This window comes from Juglans regia, chromosome 1, assembly GCF_001411555.2.
Source record: "Juglans regia cultivar Chandler chromosome 1, Walnut 2.0, whole genome shotgun sequence".
Classification (NCBI taxonomy): Eukaryota; Viridiplantae; Streptophyta; class Magnoliopsida; order Fagales; family Juglandaceae; genus Juglans; species Juglans regia.
Window position 1 is genome coordinate 7,193,699 of NC_049901.1, and position 15,640 is coordinate 7,209,338.

Consider the following 15,640-nt stretch of genomic DNA (forward strand, 5'->3'; position numbering starts at 1 on the left):
CGGGGGCATTCCATCTGAGTGCTACGACTAGTACTTCTTTGTTAAAAAAAAAACCCATCCGTCACCTGATGTACCTAGCGAGTGAATTAAACTTGAAAAATTTGAAGCCCAACAATGAGAGTGAATAAAAAAAATCAACCTACATATGATGGATAAAGTTTTACATTCTGAATAGAAACAAATTAATCCATGAAAAATAAATTCAAACATTGCTGTGGTTGATTCAGGTTCTTCAATCTGTAGGAAAATGAAACAAAAAGAACTATGGAAAATATATCATAATCTAAGACTAGATTGTTGTGTTTCTCTGGGAAGTTTCGTCAAATACTTGGTGCCAGATTTCTCATGATTCCAAATAATTTTACCAAATTAATTTTTCTGTCAGACCGCCACAAGCAGAGAAAAGCTTACCATAACGAACGGCTGTGGTAATGCTTCTAGTTAAGTCAGTAATAATTTCCATGGTTGTGGTGAATATCTCTAGTTGCCCTTCTCTTTCTCTCTCGCGCCGTTGATGAGATGAACCCCCGGGACTCCGGGAGAAGCTTTTGCTTGGAAAGGGACCTATATATACTGCAAACGGGCCGGTCCGGTCTGGTCCGGCGATGGATCGAAAATTTTCGGTCCATTATTTTTCCGGACCGGACCGGACCGAACACCCAAAGGGACCAGACCGGACCGATAGCTATCGGTCCGATCCGGTCCGGTCCGGTCCGCCCTTTTTTTTTTTTAAATAATTAATAAAAAAATTTATTTAAAATACTAAATTAAATTAAGTGACTTATTAATGTGGATTATGTAATAAACTCAATAAAAAAATATTTTATATGGTCAATGATAATAAATTAGATGAAAATTATATTATTAATTTATATAATTACTATATAATTAACTAATTGATATTATATATTTATTAATTCATAGAATATTAACAAGTGTTAATAGTATATTTAAAATTTTATATTGTTAATAGTGATAGGTTAAATGAAGATATATATAAAATATTGTTAATTTATAGAATATTAACAAGTATTAATAATATATTTAAAAATTTATATTGTTAATTGTACAATTATTATATATAAAATATATATAAAAAATATATATATTTTTTAATTTTTCATTCGGTCCGGTCCAGCCCGAAAAAACTGTGGACCGTGGACCGGACCGAATGATTTCGATCCTCTAAAATATGGACCGGACCGGACCGGTCTAAGTCTCGGTCCGGTCCGGTCCGGACCGAAACGGTCGGTCCATTCGGTCCGACCGGACCGTTAATCACCCCTATATATATATATATATATATATATATATATATAAAGCTCTGTGGATATATATAATTTATAGAATTCTGTTACATACATTTTAGGTACTTTTTATGTATTTTATTGATATGATTGATCAAAATAGTTATTTCATATTAAAAAAGTGATGTAACCAATCACATCAATAGAATGTATAAAAAATATACAAAAGTAATTACATATAAAATTTTTATCTTTTATATTTTTTATGTTTATTATTCGTGAAGTGACGTGGCATATTTCATATTGCCACATCAGAAATCATGAGGAGACTTCATGCACCAAGTTGGACTGGCGATGGGGTAATACGTACTGCAAATAGAATTATTTAAAAGTTGAGATAAGTTGAGATGATTTGTGAATAATATAATAAAAATTGAATTATTTATTATATTTTATGTAGAAATTTAAGAAAATTGTTTTCATATTTAAAAAAGTTGAATTGTTTATTATATTTTGTGTGAGAATTTAGAAAAATTGTAATGATGAGATGAAATAAGTTGAGATGAGTTAATGTGAGTTTTAAATGCGAACAATACCGTATTCTTTGAGATTTAAGTGGTATCTATTATAATTATAATATAGTTATTATATTTATATTAATAATATTTTTTTAATATTGTAAGACCAATTTTACTGACGTGTTAATTGTGTGCTAGGCAATATATATTTTATATAAATGGTCACGTTATTGGTTAATTTGGTTTTATGTACACAATCTGAACAAAAAAAGAAGCAAGATAACCAGTCCTGGCCAACCGTTAAAAAGGGCATGAATATTTTCTTGTTCACAATTCCTGGTGAAACGCGTACATGAACGGACTATGCGAATCAAACCGGATCACGAGTTACATTCAATTTGAGTTTTGAACCCTCAAGCGCTACAAGGAAGTTTTGAGTTGTTGACCCTGGACTAAAGAAAAATTATAAATACACGTTACTTTTCACAACAAATTATATATATAATTATATTTTTAAAATAGAAGGTATTTTTGTAAAATATTTTATAAAATTAATACATTTTATAAAATTACATCTATTTTAAAATATATTTTATGAAATTTGTTGTAAAATGTATTGTGTAGACACGGTTACTCCCGATATAAATCCAATCAAATAGGAAACAAGAACAAATAGCACTCGCAGCAAAGGCACCATATATAAACAACAATCATCAAACACAAAACCGACCCATTTTCCCATGGATGGATTCTTTTCATCTATATATGTGCTAGCTCATTTATCTTCCGAGAAGAAGCGGTTGATGGCAGGCATAACCTCCGGCGGGCGGCTACGAAGGAACCTCCGGAAGCCATGCTCGGCGTACTTCTCACCCTCATCTTTGTTGTCGAGCACTCCCATAAGACGGTGACTCTTATTAACTCTGCAAATGCCATGCATCCCCAAATGGTTAGGCCCAAAAACTAAAAACTGCCTAGCTAGTAGTAGTAGTACTCGTTCGTACGTTCTCTCTTTAAATTTCGAGTGTTTAATACAGATTAATGTAGCTAAATTATAGTTTGTATATATGATGTACGTATAACGTACCTAACATCGGGATTGCCGAGAATGTTCCTTGCAAGCTGGAAGGCGCACAAACTAGTAACGAACACCATTGGGGCCAGAAGTGGATATATCTGAAACCACAAATAAGAAATATATATTAATTTGTAGAAGCCGCCAAAACGATAAAATGTTACCAGATTCTAATTGATGTTCCTCTAAAAATAAAAAATAAGCTTTTCATATCCCTATATGTCGTTGGCTTTAGGACATCAATCTCGTACATGCAATAGTTTATTGTGCATCAAACCAAGATAAGAATAGCGACGAAGTTGATCAGACGACCTAAAAGGATGGATATAATTAAGACAATAGACATCGTGGCATGGTTACTTACCTCTGGCTTCATCCAACGCCCCATCAGGAAAATCTCTTTCTTAGAAAGGTGTGTGTTTTTCAGGAAAAGTACGTGAATTAATTGTAGCAATTAAACAGTACTGAATAGGATGTCGAACCATGCTTGTGTATTATGTATATATAGGCCGTGTGGCCTTGTGGGAAAGCCAAGTACATTACAGTGGGCTGCTTCCGTTTAACGTTTGAATTTTTACTCCAAAACCAGGGGCTTTAGCCTCTTGTTTTCCTTGGAGTTTCCATTTCAGAGCGTTGACACCTACGACTGGAATGTTCCAATTCCGTAAAACACGTTCAAATTTACCATACGTTCTTTTATGGTAATGAAAATGGAATGAAGTTTCCTGACTAAAACCCTCTTAGAAAAATACGCGTCATCCTCAAAATCTCAGCTGGCCTCATCCAAGAAAGACAATCATATAATATATATATATATATATATATATATATATATATATATATATATATAAAGCAGCCCCTATATAGTATATATGGCCATATATTATGGGTCAAAAGTACTCTTATCATTTTGTACAGTATATATATTCGTATCCTAGATTTAATTTCTTTATTTAATTCATGTAGTACTGTTTCAAATTTAAATATAAAAAAATATTTAAAATCACAACTTTATTTTTTTTTAAAAAAAAGATATCATACAATACTGAATAAACATGATCACATTAGTACTATAGTATGATAGAAATAAGACTTGTTCTTATCTATTAGAATTAATACTGATAAATTTTGCTTCTTATTTGACTATTATTTATTTAAATCTATGTTCTTGTTTATTCTTATTTTAATGGTCCAACTCCTCAACTAATGTCGATATCCAAAACTTAACGAACTAAAATTCAACGGGTGCTTATCTAAATCTAGGTTGAATGAGTCTATAGTCAGTCAACGGTCAAACACGTCCTTCCGTGAGACCCAACCCATCATCTTCCCAAGCTAAATGTGCAGCAGTGGGCTAATAGTCCATGGGCTCATAAAAAGGAGACATAGATAACGGACCGCTGTGTGCTGGATGGGCCGGTGCAACTACCAAATTACCAACCCAATCTTTCCAGGCCCGTTTTCCAAGCTTAAATTAGCCGAGGATGGAAGAAAAAATAAAAATAAAAATGCCATTCATCATTTTTTTTTTTAATTTTCTTCGTCTCTTTATAATTATTCAAATGTTATTTGTTAATTTTTAACTTCAATTAGAACACTCTCATTGGATTAGTAAAAATTAAAGGACATTTTTTTATAAATATAAAAAAAATTTAACTTTTAGTTATTTCATTCACATAAATCTCTACATTAGAATATCTATTTTTTCATTATATAATAATAAAATAATATAAAATAAATTTAGTTTTAGTTATTCACATCAAATCTCCACATTAGATTATACATTTATTTATTATATAATATTGAATAACTAACAATTTCAAAAATATTTAATTTTTTTAATTATTAATTTATTTTATTTTATCATATTTTACTGTTCTACCTATTATATATTAATTAATAATCATATTCTTATTATATTAATATATCACTAACTCATATTAATATATCAATTGTGATAAAATATGTGATAGAAAAAAATAGAGAGAAAAATAATTAATAAAATATATATGTACAGTAACTTTTAAATTTAAAAAAATTTTTAAAATTTATTGTAACTAAATTCTAAATATTAAAAATTTAACTAATTCAATATGAACATATTTTATTTTTTAATAATTAAATATTCATTAGATTTAACTTTTACTTAATTCAATAATTCAATGTATCCTGATTAAAAAGGCTTACAAATATTATTTTTCAAGGAGTTTGAAGTGCTACGAATCCTGTGCCCACCCTATCCTCACCAACCACACATGCGCACAGACACCATTCTTTTTTTTTTTTTTTTTTTTAACATGTTAGCATTTGGGAAATATAAGGGCTGGATTAGTTATATAAAATTAAACTATTTAATCTTATCATATTTTATATAATTATTAAAAAAATTTAAATTTTTATATAAAATATACTAAATAATTGAATTTTTTTAAATTTTAAAATAAAAATAATATTATAATAATATTTTATTTAATTTTTAACAAAATATTGCATCTTATTCTGAACTTTGTAACCAAATTAGACCTTAGTAATCAATTTTCCCATACACTTATTATTACTCTTAGATCAACTCTTTTAACATATTAAATATTCAATAAATATTATATCTATATATTTTTTTAACATATTAAATATTCAAGAAATATTATAAGATTTATTTTTTTTTCAAAACGATTACGTGGTGGTTACACACTTTACGATTGTATGCAGACTTATTTTTTCAGTTATTTATCTCTCTTGCTGACATAAACTTTAAAATATAAAAATTTGATGTATTCTTGGGAGACTTTGAGAATTCTAATGAACCTTTTTGTTGACATAATATTTTTGGTGGGAATCTTGATCGACAACTTTAATCTTGTCGTGAGTAAATGCTGAATGTGATACAGATGATCTTCGACTTTCAATCACTTGAAGTTAAGCATTAACAAGCTTCTCCGATCGACCGGATAAGTTTTTCTTTTAAGTGTTTTTTTTTTAATATATTTATTTATTTTTTTTAATAGAGGATGGAACGTCCATACTTTATTAGTAAGCCTCACTGTGCACTGTGCAAATCACTTTGCAAAAGATAAAAATCAATAGATGCCTACAAAAATATTTTGATCTTTGGAGTACGGACAAATATACTGTCTTAAGTTGTACTTAGAAAGATTACAGAAGTAAGTTGATTACTCGTAAAAGATTAGGCCCCATAAGCTCGGTTTCTTTAAGGAAAATGCTAGCTCTATCGTTCTTCTTTCCCTCTTGAGCGTCCCGCTTAATGTGGCATTCAGGTGGCATGATTTAATAGATTCAAAAATCCTCTACCCTCTTCTTGCATTTCGTCCTCGTCAAGCCACCCTTCAGTCCTGAAAACCCTCAACTTGCATTTCGTCTTCTTCAAACCATACAGATCTTTCACTTGAAATTGAAGGTCACCACCAACCCATCACCACTGAAGCCCCGCTGCCCACCCCTAGCGCCTTCCTTTAATAGGATCAAATCTTCTAAACCTTGAGACAATATGTCATTGCATGATGATTATATAAATTAACGAAATTATAGGTTGGCACGAGATGTAATATAATCCTAGATATGTAGCTATAAGACTTGGGATTATTTATTGAGTTGAATTGAGCTGAACTGAGTTCTTGATGAATAATAGTAAATTGAGTAGGTAGAGTGAGTTATATGAAATCCATCTAAAATGAGTTTAGATGTATTTGAATGTTAAGATTGAGTTTAGTATTATTTATGAGAAATTGAAAAAGTTGTGGATCCTATGTATAAAAATGTGTTGAGTTGAAAAAGGTTATGAATTCCATATATAAGGAGGTTTTGAATTGAAATGAGTTTAGTAATTTGAAAGTTGAGTATTTGAATGTTAGACTCAGCTTAAAATCAGATTAAACTAAATTGATCTAAGTTGAATTTTGCAGCCAAACGATCCTAAAGTCTTGTTGTATATATTAATGCTAAAGTTATAAATATTACAACTCATTATTAATTAAAGGTTCAGGACGCAGTGCAAGGCAGGGCTACAGGCGCCGAGTGGCCGAAGACTTCAAAAGGAGGTATTCGAGAAATTTTATTGTTGAAGCATCCGAGTCAGTTGAACATATATGCAGAGGGGATGTCCTTTTTTTATCAGAAAAGCGACTCGCCACTTGTCCTTTTACACGTTTTGCTTGCTTCAAACTCTTTCTTCTGACTCAAAACATGAACATGATGGCTAGGTTTCAAAGGAAGACTCAGAAACTAGTCGGCAACAACAAACGAGTACTAAGCAAGGGACAGACAACAGTTGCCAGCAAACATGACCAGAATGACCATGGTGGACATAAAATGACTATGATACACATAGATTTCTACATGCATAACTAGTTCTTTCTAGAAAGATGGTCTCGTTCCTTAAATTACCAGGGTTATCGGGGTAAATTCATAGCTTGCTCTACCTACCCCGTTACCTGTCACATTTCAACTTCAACCTGCAGGGGTCCAGAACCGTTGGGATGTCTTTGCGTCTCCCGCCTGTTCTCTAACCTAGCCGTTACTTCAAGTTATGGGAAGCCAACAAGAAAAATTCATAAAGATGGAGCGACCGAGACCGACTTGAAAAATTTTTACAAGTAACTAACCACCATTAGGTGAGCCATCTCTAGAACCTGACATTTCCTTTACAACGATCTCTGTTATTCTCTCCTGTATACATACCAAACTGGTACCCATCTCACTTGGCCACCGACGCATAAGTGCCCTGAGCATTTCAGACATTGGACTCAAAACAAATCTGCAATATCAGAAATATTAGCTGAGTTTCTGACACTATGAGATTTATCGTCTCAGCCTTCTTCTTCCTTGCATTGCTTTCTTATGCGGGTAAGCTTATGCATGGTTCCCTCGATCCAGAATGGATTTACAGGCTTCTTTTTATTAAGGTTTTGCTTTCGGTTTTATAAGAACTGGCTTCTCTTTTTTGAGTCCTAATGTTTCTGTTTTGTAATTGTAGTTGCATATGATCCCTTGGATCCAAATGGAAATATTACGCTTAAGTGGGATGTCATGTCTTGGACCGCAGATGGCTATGTGGTGAGTATAATTTTAACAAATCCTCTTCTCATCAATGTGGAAAGCCTCATTGCCAATTAACTACACTAATTACCAGTTATCATGGCTAACTTGAATTGGTAAACCAAGAGAAAACCAAGTTATATATAACTCGAAAGAAACATTTTCAATGGCCAAGAATATGATCGAAACCGTCCATATATTTTCCATGAGGTTTTTTCCCTATGCCAAAATTGGCAATCTTGTAATATTTAAATATATATATGTACTGAAAAGATTTAGAATGGAATGGATCACTATGTTTTTTCTCCAAATAATATGGCAGGCGGTTGTAACAATGAACAATTTCCAAATGTACCGCCACATCATGAGCCCAGGCTGGAGCTTAGGATGGTCATGGGCTAAGAAGGAAGTGATATGGTCCATGGTGGGGGCTCAAGCCACTGAACAAGGAGACTGCTCCAAGTTCAAAGGCAACGTACCTCATTGTTGCAAGAAAAATCCCACAATTGTGGATCTTCTCCCTGGAGTTCCTTACAACCAGCAATTCTCGAATTGTTGCAAAGGTGGTGTGGTGGCAGCATGGGGCCAAGATCCAACAGCTGCTGTCTCAGCCTTCCAGGTGAGCGTGGGGCTAGCTGGTACTTCAAACAAGACTGTGAAACTTCCCAAGAACTTCACCCTGTTAGGTCCAGGGCCAGGGTACACCTGCGGCCCGGCAAAGGTTGTGCCTTCCACCATTTTTCTCACACCAGACCGCCGCCGCAAGACTCAGGCACTCAGTAAGTGTATCGTCCCTTCAGTTATCTAAATTTTATAAGAATCCAAGGTTAATCATATCATCATTGTTTCATTTGATTGCTAATTAGAAATAAATTAGAGACTTGTAGCAGAACAGTTTATATTAGGCAACAGGAACTCGAACTCTTTTGTATTACTAATTCCAAACTTTCATATGTTTCTGGAATCTGTACCCTTATTCAACATAAAATGGAGTTGGAGTTCGAGAAGACTGCATTAATATTTTATTCACAGCCTTCCCACATTAAATCAAGTTTTTAAACTACTCCAGAAGAACTCGTGTAACATATACAATATATCTATTTTGTTGAGTCCTAAATCTGTCTCTATGATTTTATAGGAACGGCTGACATATTTACTCTTTTTTATGCAGTGACATGGAACGTGACCTGCACTTATTCGCAGTTTCTTGCCAGGAAAAACCCGAGCTGTTGTGTTTCTTTCTCATCCTTCTACAATGAAACAATCACTCCTTGCCCCACTTGTGCTTGTGGTTGCCAGAACAAGCACAACTGTGTCAAGTTAGTCTTTTGTTTTCAACATATCTTGAATTCAACACATACAACAAGTTGTAGCGAATGCAAAGATGACTAAAATTTTCTATGAATGATTTATTTTTTTACAGGAGCAACTCCAAAATTCTTCAAGTGAAGGGAATAAACACGCCGAGGAAAGACAACTCTCCGCTGCTGCAGTGCACACACCACATGTGCCCCATCCGCGTGCACTGGCATGTGAAGCTCAACTATAAAGACTATTGGCGTGTGAAGATTGCCATTACAAACTTCAACTATAGGATGAATCACACACTCTGGAGTCTCGTTGTACAGCATCCAAATCTTAATAACGTGACACAAGTTTTCAGCTTTGACTACAAGCCTCTTCTTCCCTATGAGTCTATAAGTAAGATTTCCATCTGTCACGCTAGTTATATACAGGGTTCAATGTCTGTATAGTGATACTATTCTAGAGAAAAACTATTTTTATCCAAGATTTTGTCATACCCAACTCACTGCTGATTTCACATTTAAAGCAGCTGTCTATTTAAGTGGAAGGCATATGAAACAATTTATATTAGATCATGTCAACCAGTATATAAGGTTGGATATGACAAAATTTAGAACGAAGATCAGCACCGCTCAATAGTCTAATTAACATGGCTTTTTCCTGTGTATGCAGATGACACGGGTATGTTTTACGGCATGAAATTCTATAATGATTTACTTATGGAAGCTGGTCCATTAGGGAATATTCAGTCGGAGTTGCTTCTTCGAAAAGACAAGAACACTTTCACCTTGAAGCAGGGATGGGCATTTCCTCGCAAAGTCTACTTCAATGGCGATGAGTGCATGCTGCCCCCACCTGATACATATCCATTTTTACCAAGTTCTTCCCCTAATAACCTATTTGCTTTGTCAACATTGATTTGTTCATTGCTTTTCCTGTTGATATCTCTCTGGTGATGGATCACCTAGACTCTGGAAATGTTCAGTATCTAAAATTTTGAAGCTAAGGATACTTTGACACAGACAAAAGTGAGCAAACGTTTAAAAGATTCAACATTTTAAAAGGACCAAACTGGAGCTTGTGCAAAGAAAAACTTAATAGACTCCGGGATGGAATTTGTAATTTGATTTCTATATTGCATTGTGATATATACAAGTCTTCGCCTACGTTTTGTTCTTGTTTTTGTTTTCTTTCATTGTTTTTTGGAAACTAAGCAGGGATATTTAAAAGGTAAGCATTCTACTGGGCAAAAAAGCTCAATATTGTTTCCAGTAGTACTTTATAAATAAGATATTTGATTTACATGCAAAATGGCTATTTGATCCATCACAGAATGTGATTTAATTGAATCAACAAGCTCAGAGGTTCAAAAAAGAGGAATAAGGACAAAAAGCAATATTGATATAATCCGAAAGCAGTTCCATATCCTCGAATAGTTCTTATTGGGACTACAATTACAGTATGCTTGTGGATATTGCACGTAAAACATCATTCACTTGTATGTGAAGATAGTTACTGCAGCTAGAAGTAACAAAAGGTAGTGAACTTACCCATCCATACGCAATATACAAAAGAATAATAGCCCTTGAGATCATAGCGCACACAAACTCAATTTAACTGCTGCTTGAAGTCATTGCCCAAATGCATGAGAGCTGGAGTCAATATGATCCTTCTGAAAACTTTAGAATATTTCATATAGGTGACCTGGAGATTATAAGCTTTACAAATATGCATTTGTGAATGTCAAGGCTGACAAGAAAGTCATGATTAGTGTAAGCAAGGAGATGTACTTCCGGGAACTAGCATTTGGCAACCATGGATAGGCATCAGGAGGTGGCATGACACAGTTATCGCCATTGAAATAGACCCTTCGAGGGAAAGCCCAACCCTTCTCAAAGGTGAAAGATGCATCTTTCCGAAGAAGTATCTCTGACTGAACATTACCCAGAGGGCCAGCTTGCATAAGCAAATCATTGTAGAACTTAATTCCCCATAGCATGGCAGTGTCATCTGTTGGAAAGCAAAATATGTTAAAAGTTAAAACCCTTTCTGAACTTCCAGTATTCATTGAAGGAAAACATGCAAATCTATTATGAAAAGTCATGAAAAACTGCCATTCACTTCATACCTAACAGTAGTAAATACCAGTTTAGAAAAAATAGATAATGTGCCCCAAGAAAAATAGAATTACTATCCAATCCCTCCCCTTCCCATAAAAAAAATGATGATAAAAAAAAAAAAAGAAAAGAATGAAGAGCAAGCTGGAGCATTTCCATGTTTGGATCTCACTTACTTATTGCTCCATAAGGATTTAATGACTTGTAATTAAAGCTGAAAATCTGGGCCATATTGTTAAAGTTGGGGTGTTGAAAAACTAGGTTCCAATCTGTGTAGTTCATCCCATGATTGAAATTTGTAACTGTGATCTTCACCCTCCAGTATTCCTTGTAGTTAAGCTTAATATGCCAGTGGACTCGGACTGGGCACATATGACTGGTACATTGAACCAGAGGCAGATAGCTGTTATTGCCAGAACCTGAAACAACTGAAGCTAGATGTGGTGAATTTGCCCTGTAAGATGCACAGAAAAATAATATGTGAGGAACATATCATCCACAAAGGTGGGAGAAGAGTTCAACTGTTCAGGCTAAAAGAACTTACTCAACACAGCTCCCTGGCTTAGCCATGTCGCTTTGGCAGCCACATGAACATGTAGGGCACGGTACTATTGTGTCGTTATAGAAGGATGAGAGTGAGACACAGCAAGTCGGAGTTTTTTTAGCTAAAAACTGTGAATATGTGCATGTAACACTCCATGTCACTGCCAAGAAAGAGAGATGAGTTTGAATCCAAATATAGCTGTAAGGATATTTTAAGGTATTTATTCAATCATGATATATTTCTAGTTATTGGTAGCATTTTCACTTAAGATAACACCAAGCTCACCCCACCCATTTACTACCACCAGCAATTCAATTTTTCTTTCTCAAATGTAGATATAAACACAATTAACATAAATATAGATAAATAAGTTTTCAGGGAGATAACACATTAGATATTAGAAAACAACCTTCCACACAAATAAAAGGATTACTGTATCCCATGGCCACTAGGATATACATGCACAGAAAGAAAGTAGATGAAATCCGGCACAAGAGATTTATATTTCTGTCATCTGTTGTAAAAACGAAAATACCACAGTACTGGCTTGGTCCTTAAAACTGAGAAGGAACATTCATAGATGTGATCCTTATTATGTAACTTACTCAAAGCTTGGGTGACTCTCCTTTTATCTGCTGTAAAGAATTTACTTGGTTTAACAATTTTTACAAGTCCACATGTATAACCAGGCCCTGGGGCTTGCAGAGTGAAGTTTTTAGGCACTCTGACTGTTTTGTTGGAGGTTCCAGTGCGACCGACACTGAGCTGAAATGACCCTGCCGCATGAGCTGGATCTTGCACCCATGAATTGAGTACACCCCCTTTGCAACAATTTGCAATCTGCTGGTTGTAAGGTGTTCCCGGCAATAGATCCACAATTGTTGGATTCCTTTTACAGCAATGTGGGAAGCTGTTTTTAAATCCAGAACAATCCCCTTGCTCTGTAGCTTGGCCTCCATTCATGCTCCATATTATCTCCTTCTTTGCCCACGTCCATCCCAGTGACCACCCTGGTGCTTGAATGTGACGGTATTGCTGGAAGTTGTACATTGTGACAACTGCCTGTCCATTTGATGGAAACATTGATCAGAGAACACAAAGGGAATTTGATCCTTTTTAATTTTGGTACAGCTTTGGCAATCAAAAGAGATGATTTTAAGATGCTGAACACGGAAATACTTCATGTGACTGTATATAACAAAGGCCGCTTCCTTAATCAATAATTTTTAAGGGAATTCCTAAAATTCAACTAGTCGACTCAGAATTTTACCCTGTTTTAGTCAGATGGAAAAAGTCTGATTCTGAAAATCAACAGAACTCAAAAACTTGGATGCTGCATTTTGGATAAACATGGTAGACAGCCATTGAATTGAAAATGGGAGTTTAGAATTACTTCTGCCATAGCAAACATTCATGACTCTAATCAAGATGCAAATTAGAAACCTAAACAGAAAAATAACTCTGCCTTTTTTATGTCAGAAAAATAATTCTGTTGCTCAAAAGGTTTAGATTAAAAGCTTGAGCCATGTGCATGAACAGTTGATATTATACATTGTTAGGTCTTGGTTTCCATTATAGAAAGTATACATATCAGCAAACTAATACTCACAACATAGCCATCAGGAGTCCAACTCATTATATCCCATTTGATTGTGATATTTCCATGTGGGTCAAGTGCATCATAGGCGTCTGAAGAAGAAAAAACCAGCCAAAACATGATAAATAAGAGAGAGAATTGTCACTCTTAAAAAATGAGAATCAGATGTAGAAAAGTATAAGATAAACTACGAAACAGAGGCAATTCTTAATCTTGTTCAAGCAGTAAAAACGCCTAAGAATTTAAACAGCAACTATTTTGGAATGAAACTTAAAAGATATATTAGACTTCTATCTACTATTTTCATTCACAAAAAAAATTGAACAGCTAAATCAACTTACTCCACCGAATTATCATTGTTGTAGCACCATTTTCTATACTTAGAAGGTGACTTGAATGATTATATGAAGAACAGCATAATCTAAATTCGATAAGGCAGCATGTTTTATATAAACGATTTTAGAAAATACTGAAAATCAAGAATTATAGCCCGGTTTGATCATCGTCAAGCTAAACATGGTAGCAGAATATGATAAATACTAGAAATTTAATATGACTAAAGGACAAACCAGCTCCTCAGTCATTTAATACAATGAGCAAATCCTGGGAAATTCTGAAAATATTATTCCAATCAGTCAATAATAATCCACATCCCCAAGAAATGGAGTTTCATTAACGGCAAGACTATTGTTTTTTGTAAGTGATTAAAGGCTGAAAAAGTATACATGGATGGAAACAATAAACAGGCAAAGATACCATATTTGGCATGACAGAATGGAGAAGAAATAGAATACGCCAACCTGTTGAATTGAAATAAGTGCAAGAAAGCAGAAACAAAAGCGCAACGGTGAAGTTGGCGAGGAAAGCTATCATGGGTGACAACCAAAAGCCCATTTTCCGGGCGAAGATTTTCAGCTTCCTGTTTCAATGAATGTCTATTTTCTTGACCGCCACAAGCTTTCTTCCATTGAAGACTGAACTCTGAAGAGCGAGATACGAGAGAATACGGAAGACGGAACGCGGTCTAAGCCAGCATTTGCTTCACTCAGCAAGTCGGTTCAAGAAAATCAAGTCCGACTTTTAAGCCCATTGCAATAACAATGTTAAAAAAAAATTGAAAAGTATCTTAATATAATTAATTGAAAAATTCTACTTATAATTCTCTGAATCAAACACCAACATACCAAATACTAATATGAGATTTTTTATTTTTAAACTTTTATTTAAATACACATATATTAAAATATAAATATGTATATTTAAACAGAAAAATAAAAATGTTATTATAAAGTTTCTATGCTACATGCTATTTATGTAGCATAATTTAATTTATAAAATTTAAAATTTATCTTTTAAATCAAATTATAATTTTTTTTTGAGTAAACAGGTGTCAACCTTCATTAAGAGAGAACTTACAAAGTTGATTTGAAAAACAAATCAATTACAATCGTTAATGACTCTCCAGTACACTTTCGTGACTGACATGGTCTAGTCCAGACAGTAAATCTCTAAAGATCTAAATCTTTAGAGAAAATACCCTCTCTGTCCACGACAGAGATTACAAAGCCCCATACCCTGACTAAGCAGGGTAGGGTATCCCAAACCCCAACAACTCCGTCAACGCGGAGGGGGGACTAATACTCCATTCGGACCAAAGTTCGAAGGTACTAATTTTTTTTAGATTTTTATTTAACCTAGAGACTACATTACACAAAGAAAACTACAAAGAAAAAACACTGCAACAAAACAGAACACAGGGGCTGCTGTGGCGCGTGCAGCACACGCGCCACTCTGGGGAGGAAACCGCCAGTCAACCATGGAGGTCCCGGACTCACAGACTCCAGAAACGCCGCACGTGGTGTTGGCAGAGGGTTCCCGGGTGGTGCGTGGAAACCACGCGCCGGACGTCGCCGAAACTTCGAGCAGCGCGTGCGGGCTACTCGCCGCTCCGTTCGGTGCCGTATTCGGTGGTCTTTAAGATCGGCGGCAGGGCATCACCATGGAGGGGCGCGTGCTGGCTTGTGGCGGCGGGAAGACCCAGAACGGCGATTCATACTTATTTCTCCTGAAAAAACATAAAAACACAAAACAAAAACTACATAGAAGAGAAGGGAAGGAGGAAGAGGACGAGGAAGGGAGGGGAAGGGAGCCGAAGCTCCCACTCCTCAAGCCGGATCTATGAACG

General features: G+C 34.7%; 3 protein-coding genes across 4 annotated transcripts; 1 reads left to right on the forward strand and 2 right to left on the reverse strand.

Annotated features, from left to right (window-relative positions):
• Positions 1-2,444: 2,444 nt before the first annotated feature.
• LOC108988065 lies at positions 2,445-3,315 on the reverse strand. The gene is made up of 3 exons (XM_018961166.2): positions 3,205-3,315; positions 2,853-2,941; positions 2,445-2,688 (listed from the first exon to the last, which is right to left on the reverse strand). Exons 1-3 carry the CDS (start codon positions 3,226-3,228, stop codon positions 2,541-2,543), a joined length of 261 nt encoding a protein of 86 aa, XP_018816711.1. The 5' UTR covers positions 3,229-3,315; the 3' UTR covers positions 2,445-2,540.
• A 4,136-nt stretch (positions 3,316-7,451) lies between these two features.
• Positions 7,452-10,374, forward strand: LOC108988243 (COBRA-like protein 4). The gene is made up of 6 exons (XM_018961453.2): positions 7,452-7,700; positions 7,831-7,910; positions 8,215-8,671; positions 9,064-9,211; positions 9,316-9,593; positions 9,870-10,374. Exons 1-6 carry the CDS (start codon positions 7,649-7,651, stop codon positions 10,151-10,153), a joined length of 1,299 nt encoding a protein of 432 aa, XP_018816998.1. The 5' UTR covers positions 7,452-7,648; the 3' UTR covers positions 10,154-10,374.
• An 84-nt stretch (positions 10,375-10,458) lies between these two features.
• Positions 10,459-14,349, reverse strand: LOC108988242 (COBRA-like protein 1). Of its 2 annotated transcripts, XM_035684760.1 has the most exons (7): positions 14,256-14,349; positions 13,468-13,547; positions 12,464-12,920; positions 11,859-12,018; positions 11,491-11,768; positions 10,988-11,207; positions 10,459-10,624 (listed from the first exon to the last, which is right to left on the reverse strand). In XM_035684760.1, the coding sequence occupies exons 1-7, from the start codon at positions 14,347-14,349 to the stop codon at positions 10,564-10,566; spliced, it is 1,350 nt and encodes a 449-aa protein (XP_035540653.1). In that variant the 3' UTR covers positions 10,459-10,563. The 2 variants fall into 2 exon arrangements, with proteins under 2 accessions (XP_035540653.1, XP_018816997.1); XM_018961452.2 differs by having other exon boundaries at positions 10,623-11,207.
• Positions 14,350-15,640: the final 1,291 nt, after the last annotated feature.

Excerpts from the sequence above, each read along its gene's own strand:
- LOC108988065 (XM_018961166.2), bottom strand. The coding sequence starts at position 3,228 with ATGGGGCGTTGGATGAAGCCAGAG. Across the intron at positions 2,942-3,204 it reads GGCGTTGGATGAAGCCAGAG|ATATATCCACTTCTGGCCCC; the intron begins GTAAGTAACCAT and ends TTGTGGTTTCAG. Across the intron at positions 2,689-2,852 it reads CTCGGCAATCCCGATGTTAG|AGTTAATAAGAGTCACCGTC; the intron begins GTACGTTATACG and ends TGGCATTTGCAG.
- LOC108988243 (XM_018961453.2), top strand. The coding sequence starts at position 7,649 with ATGAGATTTATCGTCTCAGCCTTCTTCTTCCTTGCATTGCTTTCTTAT. Across the intron at positions 8,672-9,063 it reads CCGCAAGACTCAGGCACTCA|TGACATGGAACGTGACCTGC; the intron begins GTAAGTGTATCG and ends TTTTTTATGCAG. Across the intron at positions 9,212-9,315 it reads AACAAGCACAACTGTGTCAA|GAGCAACTCCAAAATTCTTC; the intron begins GTTAGTCTTTTG and ends ATTTTTTTACAG.
- LOC108988242 (XM_018961452.2), bottom strand. The coding sequence starts at position 14,349 with ATGGGCTTTTGGTTGTCACCCATGATAGCTTTCCTCGCCAACTTCACC. Across the intron at positions 12,921-13,467 it reads GGACTCCTGATGGCTATGTT|GCAGTTGTCACAATGTACAA; the intron begins GTGAGTATTAGT and ends TCAAATGGACAG. Across the intron at positions 11,769-11,858 it reads AAGCCAGGGAGCTGTGTTGA|GGCAAATTCACCACATCTAG; the intron begins GTAAGTTCTTTT and ends TGCATCTTACAG.